Source organism: Pelophylax lessonae (genome assembly GCF_965119305.1).
Source record: "Pelophylax lessonae genome assembly, chromosome: 1".
Taxonomy (NCBI): Eukaryota; Metazoa; Chordata; class Amphibia; order Anura; family Ranidae; genus Pelophylax; species Pelophylax lessonae.
Window position 1 is genome coordinate 226,048,382 of NC_138768.1, and position 15,234 is coordinate 226,063,615.

A 15,234-nucleotide genomic window follows, 5' to 3' on the forward strand; every position below is an offset into this window, starting at 1 on the left:
TGTTTTACATCAGCAACAAAATAACAGGTAACTTGTTGGTATAAAAATATGATTTTCTTTAGAATCTTGTATATTGTGGACTACCTCCTTTTTATTGATCTGGAAAAATTATTTACATCAATAAATGACAGTTATTAAAAAAATGCCATTTTATAGTTTGTCAAAATAATGTAATATAATTGTAATATAGCACTTAAAATGTTTTAGACAGGAGGCACAGTTCCAGTTCAAAGCTTCCTTACTGACCTTACCAGTAATGAGATGGTAAAGCAGCACCCCGCAATGACTGAAGCTATTCAATGTATCCGGGCTGAGGGACTTAAAACAGCTGTTCTGAGCAACAATTTTTTTCTGCACAGCGGAGAAAGCTTCTTGCCCATTGATCGGTCATACTTTGATGTGGTAAGCAAAGCATTGTGATTCTTACTGTATGTATGAAAACTGTATAAAAAAATGTGGAGTTGTTCCATGGCTGCCCGCCCAATAAACTTTAATTTTGCATCAGAAAAATCTAAGTTGGATTCTATATATTCTTTCCTGGTACCTCAGTTGTTCTCTTTTTTTTGGTTTCATGTCATCGCCAGGGTCCACATTGTTACTAGTAGCTTTGAAAGCATAATATTTGATGACTAGAAGTCCTTATTCTGAAAAAGTAGTAAATCGTCTTCTTAACTTCATAAGATTGTCATCCGCCACTCTTCTGTCCACTCTTTTTTTCTTTATATCAATACTGTAATGTCAGTGGTGTTTCTGCAGTTCTGAATTGCTTCCTCTTACTTTCTTAGGACCAATTTAGACTGATCATTGCACACTAAAATATTCCATATGGTAAGAATGTAAACTCAAGACCTCTTCTATAAGGCAGCAACCATACTAATAGACTACTTGTCATGCCTGTTTAGTGAAAGTAAAAAAGTGAACAGCAATATGTTCATTCCACAAGAGGATTTTCCATCTGCCCGCACAAATGTAATTTGAATGCCAGTTGTGACAGAACCGACCCACACTGTGCTTGAGTGCTTCCGTCAGTATACCACTTCCGCCAGTCTTGAAGATAGATATCCGATATTATAGCCGCATAACATACAAGACTAGCCGACAAATAGCATGTATGAGATCTGGAACTCCTTTATTGAAGAAACTCACACAGAATAAATATCCCATCAGGTCAGGTGCCTGATTACATTATCGAATGCAGATAAAATTGTATACAGAAATATAATTAACATAACTAAGAAACAACCAACATAAACAGTATACTACTTCCCCCTCTAGCAACTAATAGCTGACAGTGATTTAATTAACTTGAGCTAATTATTTAGTCACTTAAGCTAGCCTAGGTTGAGTGCACACAATACTAGCAGACAGACAAACAATAGGGGACACAATTAACCATGGAATCCAAATCTAAGCAATGCTTTGATTATTCAGGAGTCACAGATTTTATGGCAACAGTCTACAACATGTTATAAGTCTCACAGTGTAAAGTGGGATTACATTCTCCTATATTTCTTGAGGGATACTGTTGATAAATATTACTGTCCCATTTGAAGTAATCCAAACCTTGTTCTCGGTGTCCATTAAGTAGTTGCCCATCATTTTCTCAGTCACCCTGTGCTCCTAATAGAAACAGGGTGACTTACACATAAGAGGAACCAGGGGAGCTGAGACAGGGGTAAGCTGGGTTCCATGGGCCCCCCACCCAAAGTCAACCCTGTCACACCAGTTTTCATCAGTTTTAAGGGGAGTAGCTAGTAATAGTTTGTTACATTCAACTGGACTTGTGTAATGTTAAAAACGTTTGTTGGTTATTCAAGCAGCTTCCTCAGCTCTAATGAGGAAACCATACCCCAACATACCCCAAATTATTTATATCTTCTATATAGGCTATACCCTTTCAGTCTGTGATAAATGCTGCTGCCAGAATCCTCTACCTTACTAACCACCCAATTCCAGCCACCCTACCCGGCTTGTCTTTCCAATTGCCCAATGAATAAAATTAAAAATATCAACAACATACAAAGCCATCTACAACTCTGCCCCAAGCTACATCTTCAACTTTGTCACAAAATATCACCCAAAGTGTCCTCTCAGTTCCTCCCAAGACCTCCTTCTGTCCCTTATTTCCTTCTTCCATGCTCACATCTAGGACTTCTCCAGAGCCTCACCCATCCTTTGGAACTCTCTATGCTAAACTGTCTGGCTATCTCCTATTCTGTCCACCTCTAGGCAATCCCTGAAAACTCATCTCTTCAGGGATTCCTATACTGATTCTGCCAAACAGCTGAAATTTTTTTTCTTCAGAAACTCCTCCCCTACAGTTTTTGCTTTTTGTACCACTTGCCCCTTCAAATTTGATTGTAAGCGCCCAGGGGCAGAGCCCTCCTAACCCACATGTATTTTTTTTGCATTGTAACTGTACTATCTCCCTTTATATTGTAAAGTGCTGTACAACAAGCTTATTGGTTATAATTGGCCCAGGGAATTGGTACCTAATAATAACTGAATGAAATAGAGATAATGGAATTAAAGGTTTACTTCAAATGCCTATGGTCCACCCATATCTTAAATATATGCTTCTATTCACTACAACAAACCTAAAACTCTATTAGCAAATATCATAAATATATTGTGTGTATATATGTATGTATGTGTGTATATGTATAATATATATATATATATATATATATATATATATATATATATATATATATATATATATATATATATATATATATATATATATATATATATATATATAGTGACTTGCGAAAGTATTCGACCCCCTTGAACTTTGCGACCTTTTGCCACATTTCAGGCTTCAAACCTAAAGATATATAACTGTAATTTTTTGTGAAGAATCAACAACAAATGGGACACAATCATGAAGTGGAACAAAATTTATTGGATATTTCAAACTTTGTTAACAAAAAACAGAAAAATTGGGCGTGCAAAATTATTCAGCCCCTTTACTTTCAGTGCAGCAAACTCTCTCCAGAAGTTCAGTGAGGATCTCTGAATGATCCAATGTTGACCTAAATGACTAATGATGATAAATAGAATCCACCTGTGTGTAATCAAGTCTCCGTATAAATGCACCTGCACTGTGATAGTCTCAGAGGGTCAGTTTAAAGTGCAGAGAGCATCATGAAGAACAAGGAACACACCAGGCAGATCCGAGATACTGTTATGGAGAAGTTTAAAGCCAGATTTGGATACAAAAAGATTTCCCAAGCTTTAAACATCCCAAGGAGCACTGTGCAAGCGATAATATTGAAATGGAAGGAGTATCAGACCACTGCAAATCTACGAAGACCTGGCCGTCCCTCTAAACTTTCAGCTCATACAAGGAGAAGACTGATCAGAGATGCAGCCAAGAGGCCCATGATCACTCTGGATGAACTGCAGAGATCTACAGCTGAGGTGGGAGACTCTGTCCATAGGACAACAATCAGTTGTATACTGCACAAATCTGGTCTTTATGGAAGAGTGGCAAGAAGAAAGCCATTTCTTAAAGATATCCATAAAAAGTGTCGTTTAAAGTTTGCCACAAGCCCCCTGGGAGACACACCAAACATATGGAAGAAGGTGCTCTGGTCAGATGAAACCAAAATCGAAATTTTTGGCAACAATGCAAAACATTATGTTTGGCGTAAAAGCAACACCGCTCATCACCCTGAACACACCATCCCCACTGTCAAACATGGTGGTGGCAGCATCATGGTTTGGGCCTGCTTTTCTTCAGCAGGGACAGGGAAGATGGTTAAAATTGATGGGAAGATGGATGGAGCCAAATACAGGACAATTCTGGAAGAAAACCTGATGGAGTCTGCAAAAGACCTGAGACTGGGACGGAGATTTGTCTTCCAACAAGACAATGATCCAAAACATAAAGCAAAATCTACAATGGAATGGTTCACAAATAAACATATCCAGGTGTTAGAATGGCCAAGTCAAAGTCCAGACCTGAATCCAATCGAGAATCTGTTGAAAGAACTGAAAACTGCTGTTCACAAACGCTCTCCATCCAACCTCACTGAGCTTGAGCTGTTTTGCAAGGAGGAATGGGCAAAAATTTCAGTCTCTTGATGTGTAAAACTGATAGAGACATACCCCAAGCGACTTACAGCTGTAATCGCAGCAAAAGATGACGCTACAAAGTAATAACTTAAGGGGGCTGAATTTTGCACGCCCAATTTTTCAGTTTTTTATTTGTTAAAGTTTGAAATATTCTATAAATTTCATTCCACTTCATGATCGTGTCCCACTTGTTGTTGATTCTTCACAAAAAAATACAGTTTTATATCTTTATGTTTGAAACCTGAAATGTGGCAAAAGGTCGAAAAGTTCAAGGGGGCCGAATACTTTTGCAAGGCACTGTATGTGTGTGTGTGTGTGTATATGTATGTATGTGTATATATATATATATATATATATATATATATATATATATATATATATATATATATATAATCTCATTTCACAGCATGGATTGGCTAGCCCCATCCATCAGATGTTAGTTGTTCATGAATATAATGGTAAAGTTTACAGAATTAATTACATAAGATTATTTAATCCATGATGCCAAGAAGTCTGAGACAGGTGTTAATTGAGCTACATGGCTGAAGGAGTAGATTTCAAATCATTTTCTTCCATTTCCTAGATTGGACAAACCCTTTCTCATGTAATGCAAAACTGGTTTATATACCTTCTGGAATGTGAATTGCTCCTAATTTTAATATTTACAATTTGGTTATTAAGCTTATAGAGTACTTTTTCATTGTAGGTTGTGGAATCATGTCTGGAAGGGGTGTGTAAACCAGACCCTCATATCTATCACTTGTGTGCTGAGAGGCTCAGCGTTCAGCCCACAGAGGCCATCTTTCTGGATGACATAGGACAGAATCTAAAAGCTGCTGCTCAACTGGGCTTTACTACGATTAAGGTCAGTGGCTACCTACCTAGTAGCACCTAGTAGTAGTAGTAGTAGTTTCATTCAATTTCATGTAATTTCTACCATTCAGCATCTTCTGTGCTAAGCTTACAAAACCAGCCAAATACCCTAAATGTAACCTGTGCTGAGAAAAATACATAGGCTGTCATAGCTGACCTCCCTTTATGAAAGGCTTGTTGCTTGGCTGTCATATATTTTCAGAATTGAATACTTAACCTAGCCATAAATAGTTCAGTGGCTGAATGAAAAAACACAGATTTCCCCATCCACACATTCAAGGTCAATGGGGAAATCCTCCCCACTGCATTATATTGAACTCTCATAGTGGGGAGACTCCTCCGCACTCAGAATACGCAGATCAGTGCTGCAGCCCAAGATTGTGTGTCTTTTATCTGATAGGGCGGTTAAACAGAAGTCGATCAGAAGATGGAATTCTGTTCAACTGCAGTGGCCACACATAGATAGAAATCCGGCCAGTCCCTGCTGACCTGGCCACATTTCGATCCATCAATGGCCACCTTTAGAGCCGGTTCACACTACCACGACCAGAAAGTCGCCCCGTGACTTGAAGAGACTTGTTTAGAGACTTGGAAGAGACTTGTGCACTACTTTGAAGAGACAGGCGACTTTGTCTGTGGGGAATGCCTGGCTAATCTCTTTCTTCTTCCTGGAAAGTCTTATAACAAGTCACTTCAATTAAGATAAGCAGGCGACTCCCATTGAAGTATATGGGACAGTCGGATCACAGGTCGCCTCAAAGTAGTACAGGACCCTTTTCTGAAGTCGGAGCGACTTCAGTAGTGCCAATTAAGACGGCACTGATTGATTAACATTGCTTTTGTTATGTCAAGCGACCTGGGGCTACACAAGTCGCCTCACAAGTCGTGCTAGTGTGAATGGGCTCTGAGTCAGACTATGCAGATCTTTTATTTTTTTTTTTTTTTAGTTTATCTTATTTATAAGATTTACACAGAATGCAGGTACAAAGAAATCAATGTGCAGAATGTATTCAGTAACCAAGGGCATGTAAGGGCTTGCAGGCCTTTTAGTTAATTTAGGTTTATTGCATTGGGTGCTGAGGGTCAAAACCAATGCACCATTCTAAGTTAACAAAAACAGCCATTAAAAAACAAAACAAAAATAGCAAGACTCATTTTATGTGGTCTGTAGTTTTATATTTTCCAAGATGAAAGTAGTGGGGAGGATAGAAGGTTTAGGTACAGGGTATGGTCAAGTAGCTAGATTGGACAAGGGAAGAGATTAATGTCTGGGGTGGGGGGAAAAGGGGTAGGTAGGAAAATAAATAAAATCTAATCTAATTTTACTAAAACTAATTTACAGTGTTCATGTTCTGGATCTGTGGCTCAGAATGTAAATAAGTTAAAGGATCTGCATGACAGTCAGACAACTAGTATTAACAGTCAACATTTTTGGCACTGGCAGCCTACCCATTTATTTCAGCACAGGATTTATTTTTACTGTAGAAGAAATTCATACACAGAGGAGATGTGACATTCACTGCTTCAAGGATATATCCCTTAGTGTATGCTTTTAGGTCTTTTTTTTTTTTCCTATAAAATTAATGATGGTGAATTTTAAATCTGTAGAATGTTTCTCTGAGCTCATTATTAGTAAAGGTATCAGAAAAAAATGTAAATGTATAAACTATAGTTATATTGGAACTGATGAACTAAAAAAAAATATAACAGAACCTACAGCGCTCACCATCAGGATAGCCCAATGTGACAGGTATATAGGGTGCCAGAAAAGCCTGAATCATATGGTATCAGAATCAAACACACCACGATATTGATGTGTTCATGTGTGTCAGTATAAACCAGCTTGGAAAATACCATAAACCTAAATGGCCATTGGTAGCCCTGAAACAAATTAAAAGTGACTACTCTAACTATGAAAATGCTGCTGCCAGGGAACCAGGAGAGGGTGCTCTGTATGAGACCAGCTGAAAAATAGTATGCGCAAACAAATCATAACGTAGCATGTCAAATAGAAGAGATATATACTAAAGGTCAAAATTGCATTTACGGAAGTGGTGAAATGCATTCAGGTAAGTGTGGAAATCACGGGGACTGTCAGCATGGCATCAGCACACCACAGCCTTGACCATTGGCATGGGGGTGTATAGAACACAGAAGTGGAGCCGTCATGAGGGAACACATTTCAAGGCACACATATAGAGGGAGTGGGTAGCTCAGGCAGTCAGGCTGATGAAAAAGCGTGAATCCTTCATGTCACAAGAGTCTTTGGATGGTATCCACAGCGGCTAGCAGTGTCTGGGATCCCCATTCCGGTGGCCAAGGCTGAAGTGTGCTGACTCCGTTCTGAAGGTCCCCTATGATTTCCGCAGTTATCTGCCTGACAATGCGATGCCTCTGCTTTGCTGTTCATGGTAAATCAGTAATGGGGAAAGATCAGCAATACTGGTGACTAATGCTTTGTTGGCCTATGTCTGCCTTCTTAGGGTACAGCTTCCAGAGTTAATTTAGTCTTTTGAAGCCAAACTTTTTTTTTTTTTTTTTTTTTTTAGCAACCAGTGCTTAGAATTCTTTGGGAATATTTCCCATTGCTTTTTATCCCACAGACACAACAGAAAGGGGTGACCAGTGAGTGCTAAAATGGGGATTAAGTTGCAGTTTTACCATCGACCCCCCCCCCCCCCCACAGACAGTAATAGCAGCCAGATGGGGTTTGTTGTTCATGTGCTGCTGCAAAAGGCTTTTCAGGGTTAAAAAAAACGTGATGAGGAGGTAAATGTGAAGCATCTTCTGAAACGTGATCCATCCAAGTGTGAATGAGACCGAAAGTGAGTGAAAATCTTTCAGAAGTGAGGGGTTCTCCCATTGAAAGCATTGAAAGTTTTCCTCTCTAATGGCTACTTTTGCAATGAAAACCTGACAACTTCATCACTTCCCTGCAATATATATATATATATTATATTATATTAGCAACCTTCTGAGCTCTTAGCTATTTGGGTGGTTTTCAGAGACATTTGTGACCTGTTGGTTTTGTGCCAACCTTTTTATATTGGACAAGGGTGAAAAGAAAATATGCAGTTGTCTTTACAACTAACAACACTCTGTGTCGTACAGGTAAAAAATGTGAAAGAGGCCCTTGAAGATTTGGAAAATTTGTTAAGATTCCCTTTGAAAGACTTTGTTCCAAACACTCGTTCTGTGAGACCCTCAATGGAGATTCCAAGGGATTCGTTGAAGAAATATCTGGAAGATCTGTTTGGAGAAGTTCTGTCAGGTATATAAATGTTCCACAAAATGTAGACTGTAAACCTATCCACACTGTAGAATGGCACTCTTTCAATTAGCCTTCATTACAAATCATCACTCTGCTAAATTAGTTAATTTACAGTTATAGAAAATCTGTAACTCCTTCAGTACCTAGGTGTGTAAAACCTTTCTTCTAGTCTTTTTTCAACATACATCTGCATTTATGAAAATTTTTAGAGCCTTATTTTGCCACTGTGTGCCATGATAAGTCAATAGCCATCACAGTGACTAGCATATACAAAGCTGTGGGGTTGATTTACTGGAGAATGCAAAATCTGTAGAAACCAATCAGCTTCCAGGTTTTATTGTCAAAGCTTAATTGAAAAAAGCTGAAATTAGAATCTGATTGGCAACCATGTACATCTGCACCAGATTCTGAGTGCCCCAGTATTAGTAAATCTCCCCCTATGTGTGGACAAAATTATAGTGGTGTCTTTTATGCTCCAATTTTTTTTTTTTGTGATATTATTATTATTATTATTATCATCATAGCTCGTTCCCCTGCATCCCCGCACGTGTGACAGGCGGACCCGATGTCCGCCAGTCACTCGCAATCCCCCGGTGGAGAGGGAGAAAGGAAGGCGGCTGATGTAAACAAAGCCGCCTGTCATTCTCCCTGGTGTAACTGCAGAGATCATATGATCCTGCTATGTAGGATCGTATGTCTCTGTGGTTACATCAAAAGCCACACCCCTTTACAGTTAGAAACACGCCCCTAGGGACACACTTAACCCCTTGATCACTAATAAAATTAACCCCTTCCCTGCCAATGTCATTTTTAACAGTAACAGTGCAAATGTATAGCACTGATTACTGTAGTAACTGTCACTGGTACCCCCAAAAGTGTCCAAAATGTCAGTCAGGGGTCCAATCTGTCCGCCGCAATGTTGCAGTCCCGCAAAAAAAAAATCGCAGATCGTCGCCATTACTCGTTAAAAAAAAAAAAACAATAAAAATGACATAAATCTTTCCCTTAGTTAGTAAACGCAATAACTTTTGCGCAAACCAATCAAAATACGCTTATTGCAATTTTTTTTTTTTTTTTGATTTTTTTTTTTTTTACCAAAAATATGTAGCAGAAAACAAATTGGCCTAAAATGGTAAAAAAAAAAATTATTTTTTTTACATTTTTTTTTTTTTGTGGAATTTCATATAAAAAAGTGTGAAAAATATTGTTGTTTTTTCAAAATTTTCGCTCTTTTTTTTGTTTGTTTATAGCGTAAAAAGTAAAAATCGCACAGGTGATCAAATAGCACCAAAAGAAAGCTCTGTTTGTGGGAAAAAAAGGACGTCAATTTCATTTGGGTACAGCTTTGCACGACCGCGCAATTATCCGTTAAAGTCAGGAATTCGCAATCATTCCATGCTCTATTCATGTATGGCTGGCTTTAGACATCAGTTACTTTACTCTGATATAGTTTTGTGTTTCACATTGCACAATGGCCATCCTGAGAATTTAAAGCCATACGTTGTTTTATATATTGCAGGTTCTCTGCTTGTTCGTCAGTTCAGTCATGGACAGTCCAACCCCACTTACTATGTAAGGTTTAATGGAAAGCAATTGGTACTGAGGAAGAAACCTCCAGGAAAACTGCTGCCGGGGGCTCATGCCATAGAAAGGGAATATAGGTAGGTTTATTTTCTTTTTTAACTGGACAACATAACATTTTTCAGTGGTCTAATCATTTTTAAGGATATTATCTACAATTGGTAGAGCTGAATTAATTATCTTAGTGGGGTACAGTCCCAAAAAAATTGTATCTTGTAGATATATCGTTTTTAAGGTGGTTTACATGAATCCTTTTCTCCCATATATTCCTTTAGGTGCATTGATTGATAAAATTCAGATTTCCAGTAAGCCATAAAGCCATGCATTTGGAAGTCCTTGTTGTTACAGAGAATATTATTCTATATTTTGAAGATATTGGGCCTTCATACAGTATCTGTTTTTTTTTTTTCATTTTTTTTTCCTGGAAAAAAAGTTAAAGAGGACGTAAAGCTTCCTCTCTATCTTGTACCTATAGGTAAGCCTATGATAATGCTTACCTATAGGTACTGTAAATATCTCCTAAACATGCACCATTTACGAGATATTTACTTTGAATGTAGCCAGTGACATCACTGGCTTATGCCCTCTGAAGGAACGACCGCCCATGCTGTTCTTTCAGAGCCCTGTGCCGTAAACAGCGGCTCCGGCCGGTGACGTCGTTGCGGCTCTGGCCAATCAGATGGCAGGAGGACGCAAACCAGGAAGGAAGACAACTGAACATGTTGGCCTTGTCAGCAGTGAGCGGGCCCTACTGTGGGGGACTTCGTTCTAAAGTAAGTATTTCATAATGAGGTAGTATGCAATGCATGCTACCTCATTATGCCTTTTGTCTTACAGGTTTTTATTTTTTTCTGTTTTTTTTTTTTTTTTTTTTTTGAGGTTTACAACCTCTTTAACATTTGTTCAATGTTACAGTATACTGTACATCAGTGAGTGTAGAACATTACCATTAATTAACAAAGAATTAAAGCAATTCCTATATTCTAGTTATGTACATTCTGCCCCTGAGATGTGTTCTACAAATGAAACTATAAAAGCAGATACATTGTCATCAATACAAAATATATTCTGTTCAATATGCATCTTAGGAGGTATTAGAATCTTGTAAGTTTGTTCAGTGCTTACAACAAAGGCACTTATAGATACCCACTAAATAGAGTACTTGTAATTGTAACACCTTGTTTATACATCTTTATTGGGTAACAGAGCTTTCTTTCTACTAAAAAAACACCAATCAATCAACTTTACCAACACATTTTGGCTCAGTTTTTGATTGCACCTCATGAGTGATTTTTTTTCCATGCTCGGGTAAATATCATAATATTAGGTCTCAAGATCATAGCATCTGTCAAGATTATATCTGATTTGAGAACACATCCCTTAAATATAGTAACTATTTTATGGTGACTGTTAGGATTTCCCTGATATATTATTTGGTGTATTGGAAAGTAGAGAGAATAGTATGTCTGTCCATGGTTCCCAATCGTTCATTAATAAACAGTAGCCACCATGTGAAAAAACATTCCGCTATTATTGTCAACCTCAAAATTTATAGACCCCTTTTTTTATTTTTTTATAACGATCTCGTAGGTCACTTTGAACTGTTGTTGTCAGGAAATCCTGGGATAACCATTCCCTTAGACTAGAATATAGCCGTGAAAAGATAAATATGCACCCAATAGTAGTAGAGAATGTCTGTCAGTAGCTAAATAAAAGTAGAAGTGGGTCTAGAGGTATTTTGTGTTCTCATATATTAGAGACATGCCGTAAGCTACTATTTTACCCCAGAACAGGTGTATCTTAGGACAATGGAAATGCAATATTCCAAAGTAACCCATTTTTCTCCACATTTAGGGCATGAGTTTTCTTTACCTGTGATGCCTGTATGATGCTAGAAAGAAATCTAAGCTCTGTGTAGGATTTTGTATTGGGTCTCCATCCATTTTTCTTATATCACAATCCTGAAGACTGTGCTGGTGCTATATAACTTTTGTTATAATAATAATAATAATATTTATCCTTTTTCTCCAGAAGATAGCATCTGATTTTATTCAGAGACAGGTGTGTGTATATATGTATGTATATATATATATATATATATATATATATATATATATATATATATATATATATATATATATATATATATATATATATATATATATATATATATATATATATATATAGATATACAAAATAGAAACATAGTTAGTCTGGTTGGAAAAAGACGCAAGTCCATCTAGTTCAGCTATTGAAAGGGAAACGTCTTGTGTTCCTACAAGTTTGTCCAGTATATTGGTAGCTAGTTTAGACTGTGGGTTATATGTAAGTCTCTTCCAATAAGTAGTAAGTTGTAGGTAGTGTCCGTAATCTGTTTTGGGAATTTTGGTAAATTTCCCTTAGTTCAGTAAAAGTATAGGGCGCCCCAGTTTTGTGTTGCAAAGTTCATAAAGGTGTGTCAACCCCTTGCTCGTTGCAATCCCTTATGCGCTTTCTCCTTAAGGAAAGTAGGATTATGGCATATTGGTAAATAGTTTGAAAAAAAATAAAGATTTTTTTCAGGTATTTACTAAGTTCTCTCTATCTATTACTGTATCCCCAATCAAGATGTTATGACAAATGAAATATGCTATTTTTGTGGAGTATGCATGAGTGTCATCAGGTTTCAAGGTGCTATCAGCCCCGATTCTATACCATAGTTTGAGAATTTTGATGTACGTCTCACCCAGTCCACAACATGACACAGTAAGCATGATAAGTTTTGTGTAAGGATGTTCCCCCATCTTGTTTTAGATAACGTTTTAAAGGCTATACATGGCCTTTTGTTTTGCCATGTAAAATTATTGAAGACTGTATTTAAAGTGTTAATCCACGATCACTAGGGGGAGAAAAACGTAGGAAATGTTTCCTCCTAGACATCATCCCAGCCTAGTCAAAGTAACTCAAATGTTGGTCAATGGCTGCTTTTTAATTATAAAGGTACAGCATTTAAAACCAAATGACACTGTTGTATATTGTGAGAGTAATTTCGACATGCAGGGATGTAAGGTTACTGAATGGTCCACCCTATTGTAACTGTTCACTAACATCTGATGCATGACACTTTTCTAGCACATATGGCTTTTTCTTGCATTAATTAATTAACATGGACTGATGCCATATTCTTTGTAGGGTTTTGAAAGCTCTGGGTGAAGCCGGTGTTCCTGTACCAAAGGTGCTGAACCTTTGTGAAGATTCAAGGTATGTCAAAGTGTAAATGTGGGCGTTTTTTGTGATCTAAAAGGTGGCTTGGCTTTCATTGTTATGCAGTCTTGTATTACATCATAATAAAATGTTATATTTCCCGCAGCCTCATTGGAACTTCCTTTTATTTGATGGAATATTGCACTGGACGCATTTTCAAAGACCCTGCCCTACCAGACCTAGATGCTAAAGAACGTCAAGCCATATATACAGCAATGAATAAAGTACTGTGCCAAATTCACAGTGTGGACATCAAAGCAGCTGGACTAGAAGATTACGGCAAACAAGGTATACTTTTACAATGAAGAAACTCTTTCAGTAATGTTTGTACGGTAGCCTTTACTGCACATACATATGATGCCTTTGCAATAAAAAAACTTTCTTTTAACTCTGAATTTAATCATACCTATGAATTGGTGCATTTAAAGTAGAAGTCCACCCTAATACTAAAATCTGTAATTCTACAGGCATCCATGATCGAATACTTTCCTATCTAGCCCTGTAAAGAAGAAATCGCTTTACATACCTTTTCTGAAGCCGCACCGGTCCAGTCCCACGCTGAGCTGTCAGCAGCGGCTTCTCTGTAGAGGTGGGTGCAGAGGAGGCAGCCGACAACGGAAGCTCCAACGTAATGCCTCGTACACACGCAACGATTGTTGGCTTGTTAGTATGATGCTTCCGACAACCGACTCCGACTTTTCGGCCGAACAAAATCTGGTGTGCATGCTATAAAGTTTTTGTTGGCTGTCAATAGAACGGCCGATTTTCCGTCAGTCAGTACAGATTTCGGCAGGCAAAAATCTGATGAGCAAGACTGGGCATGCTCAGAGAAGAAAAAACACACGGAAAGTCAACCATCACATGACATCACTTCTGAAGTAGATTTTTGTTGGCCGAGAAAATTTGTGTGCAGTCTAGAGCACATTTCAACCAACACAACAACACTGGACAAAAGTCGGCCGATCGGTCGGCTGATAAACGTTGCGTGTGTACGAGGCATAACTCTATGGTTGACGTCATTTCCCTAGGCGTTGTTGGCTGTCTCCTCTGCAGAGCTTCCGCTGCTGGAGATTATTTGTCAAACTTCAATGCCATGTTCCTGACTAAGAGGTTCCTATACTTGTTTGCTTGGTTATGTTTCATTCTATCTTTATTTATTCTTCACAGTTTATTGAGATTAGCTTTTTTTTTATTTTTTTTATTAGGAGCATATGTTCAACGCCAAATTCAGACATGGACAAAGCAGTACCGAGCTAGTGAGACTCACCAAATCCCTTCTATGGAGCGGCTTATTGAGTGGCTTCCACAGCATCTACCTGCAGACCAGAAGACCACGGTGGTACATGGAGACTTTAGGTAATAATTGGAAAGACTGGGTAGTATTCTTACATACCCCTACTGTGTATGTCTTCACAAAGCACGATGCTATTGTAGAAACTGTTAAAGCAAAACCCAAAAGCAAAAACGTTCTGTAATTTTGTGGTTTATGAATTAATTGATTCACAGTGTCTGCAACTACAGAGGTCAATGAGGACTTGTTATATAGCTCATTTACTGCTTGTTACAAATTGGCCATGGATTCACTTTAAAGCTTATCAGTTTTTTCACTAAAGCACTCTTGTTTTATAAAATATCTATATATTTATTCATATATACACATATATACAGCGGGTAAAATAAGTATTGAACACGTCACCGATTTTTTTAGGTAAATATATTTCTTTTTCTAAGGCCTTATGCACATGATACTCTTGTTTGAGCATCCACATTTTCAGACATTTATTTTGTATGTATTTGCATGTATATACGCGTATTTTGCGTTTATGTGTTCGGGCAGATGCGCAAAAACTTATTCTCGCGTTCTTGTTCTGCCCAATATGTAAATGGACATTGTGCACATTCATGCGTATTTGCGTGCATGAGGGCTACATTACTGACCAAAAAAGTAGATTTTTCTACTTTTTTTTTTTCTTACTGAGAAATGCACGGCGCTTGTTTACGCACCTGTATGCATAGGCACATTACAATTAATGGGCTGTATTTTAGCTCTGTAAAAAAAAAAGCTGCAGTGTGAAAGAGACCTAAAGGTGCTATTGACATAACATTTTCACCACATGTCGGTAACAACCCATGCAATCTATACATACAAAGAAACTAAAACAAACAAGTTCAGAAATTACGTTATG

General features: G+C 37.8%; 1 protein-coding gene across 1 annotated transcript in view; it reads left to right on the forward strand.

Moving 5' to 3' along the window:
* ACAD10 (acyl-CoA dehydrogenase family member 10) overlaps positions 1-15,234 on the forward strand; it is a 101,741-nt gene that overhangs the window by 27,224 nt on the left and 59,283 nt on the right. The window contains exons 4-10 of the mRNA XM_082259676.1: positions 208-402; positions 4,787-4,945; positions 8,065-8,224; positions 9,744-9,885; positions 12,977-13,045; positions 13,155-13,336; positions 14,254-14,404. Coding sequence (XP_082115802.1) covers positions 208-402; positions 4,787-4,945; positions 8,065-8,224; positions 9,744-9,885; positions 12,977-13,045; positions 13,155-13,336; positions 14,254-14,404 — 1,058 coding nt within the window. The remainder of the gene's footprint in view (positions 1-207; positions 403-4,786; positions 4,946-8,064; positions 8,225-9,743; positions 9,886-12,976; positions 13,046-13,154; positions 13,337-14,253; positions 14,405-15,234) is intronic.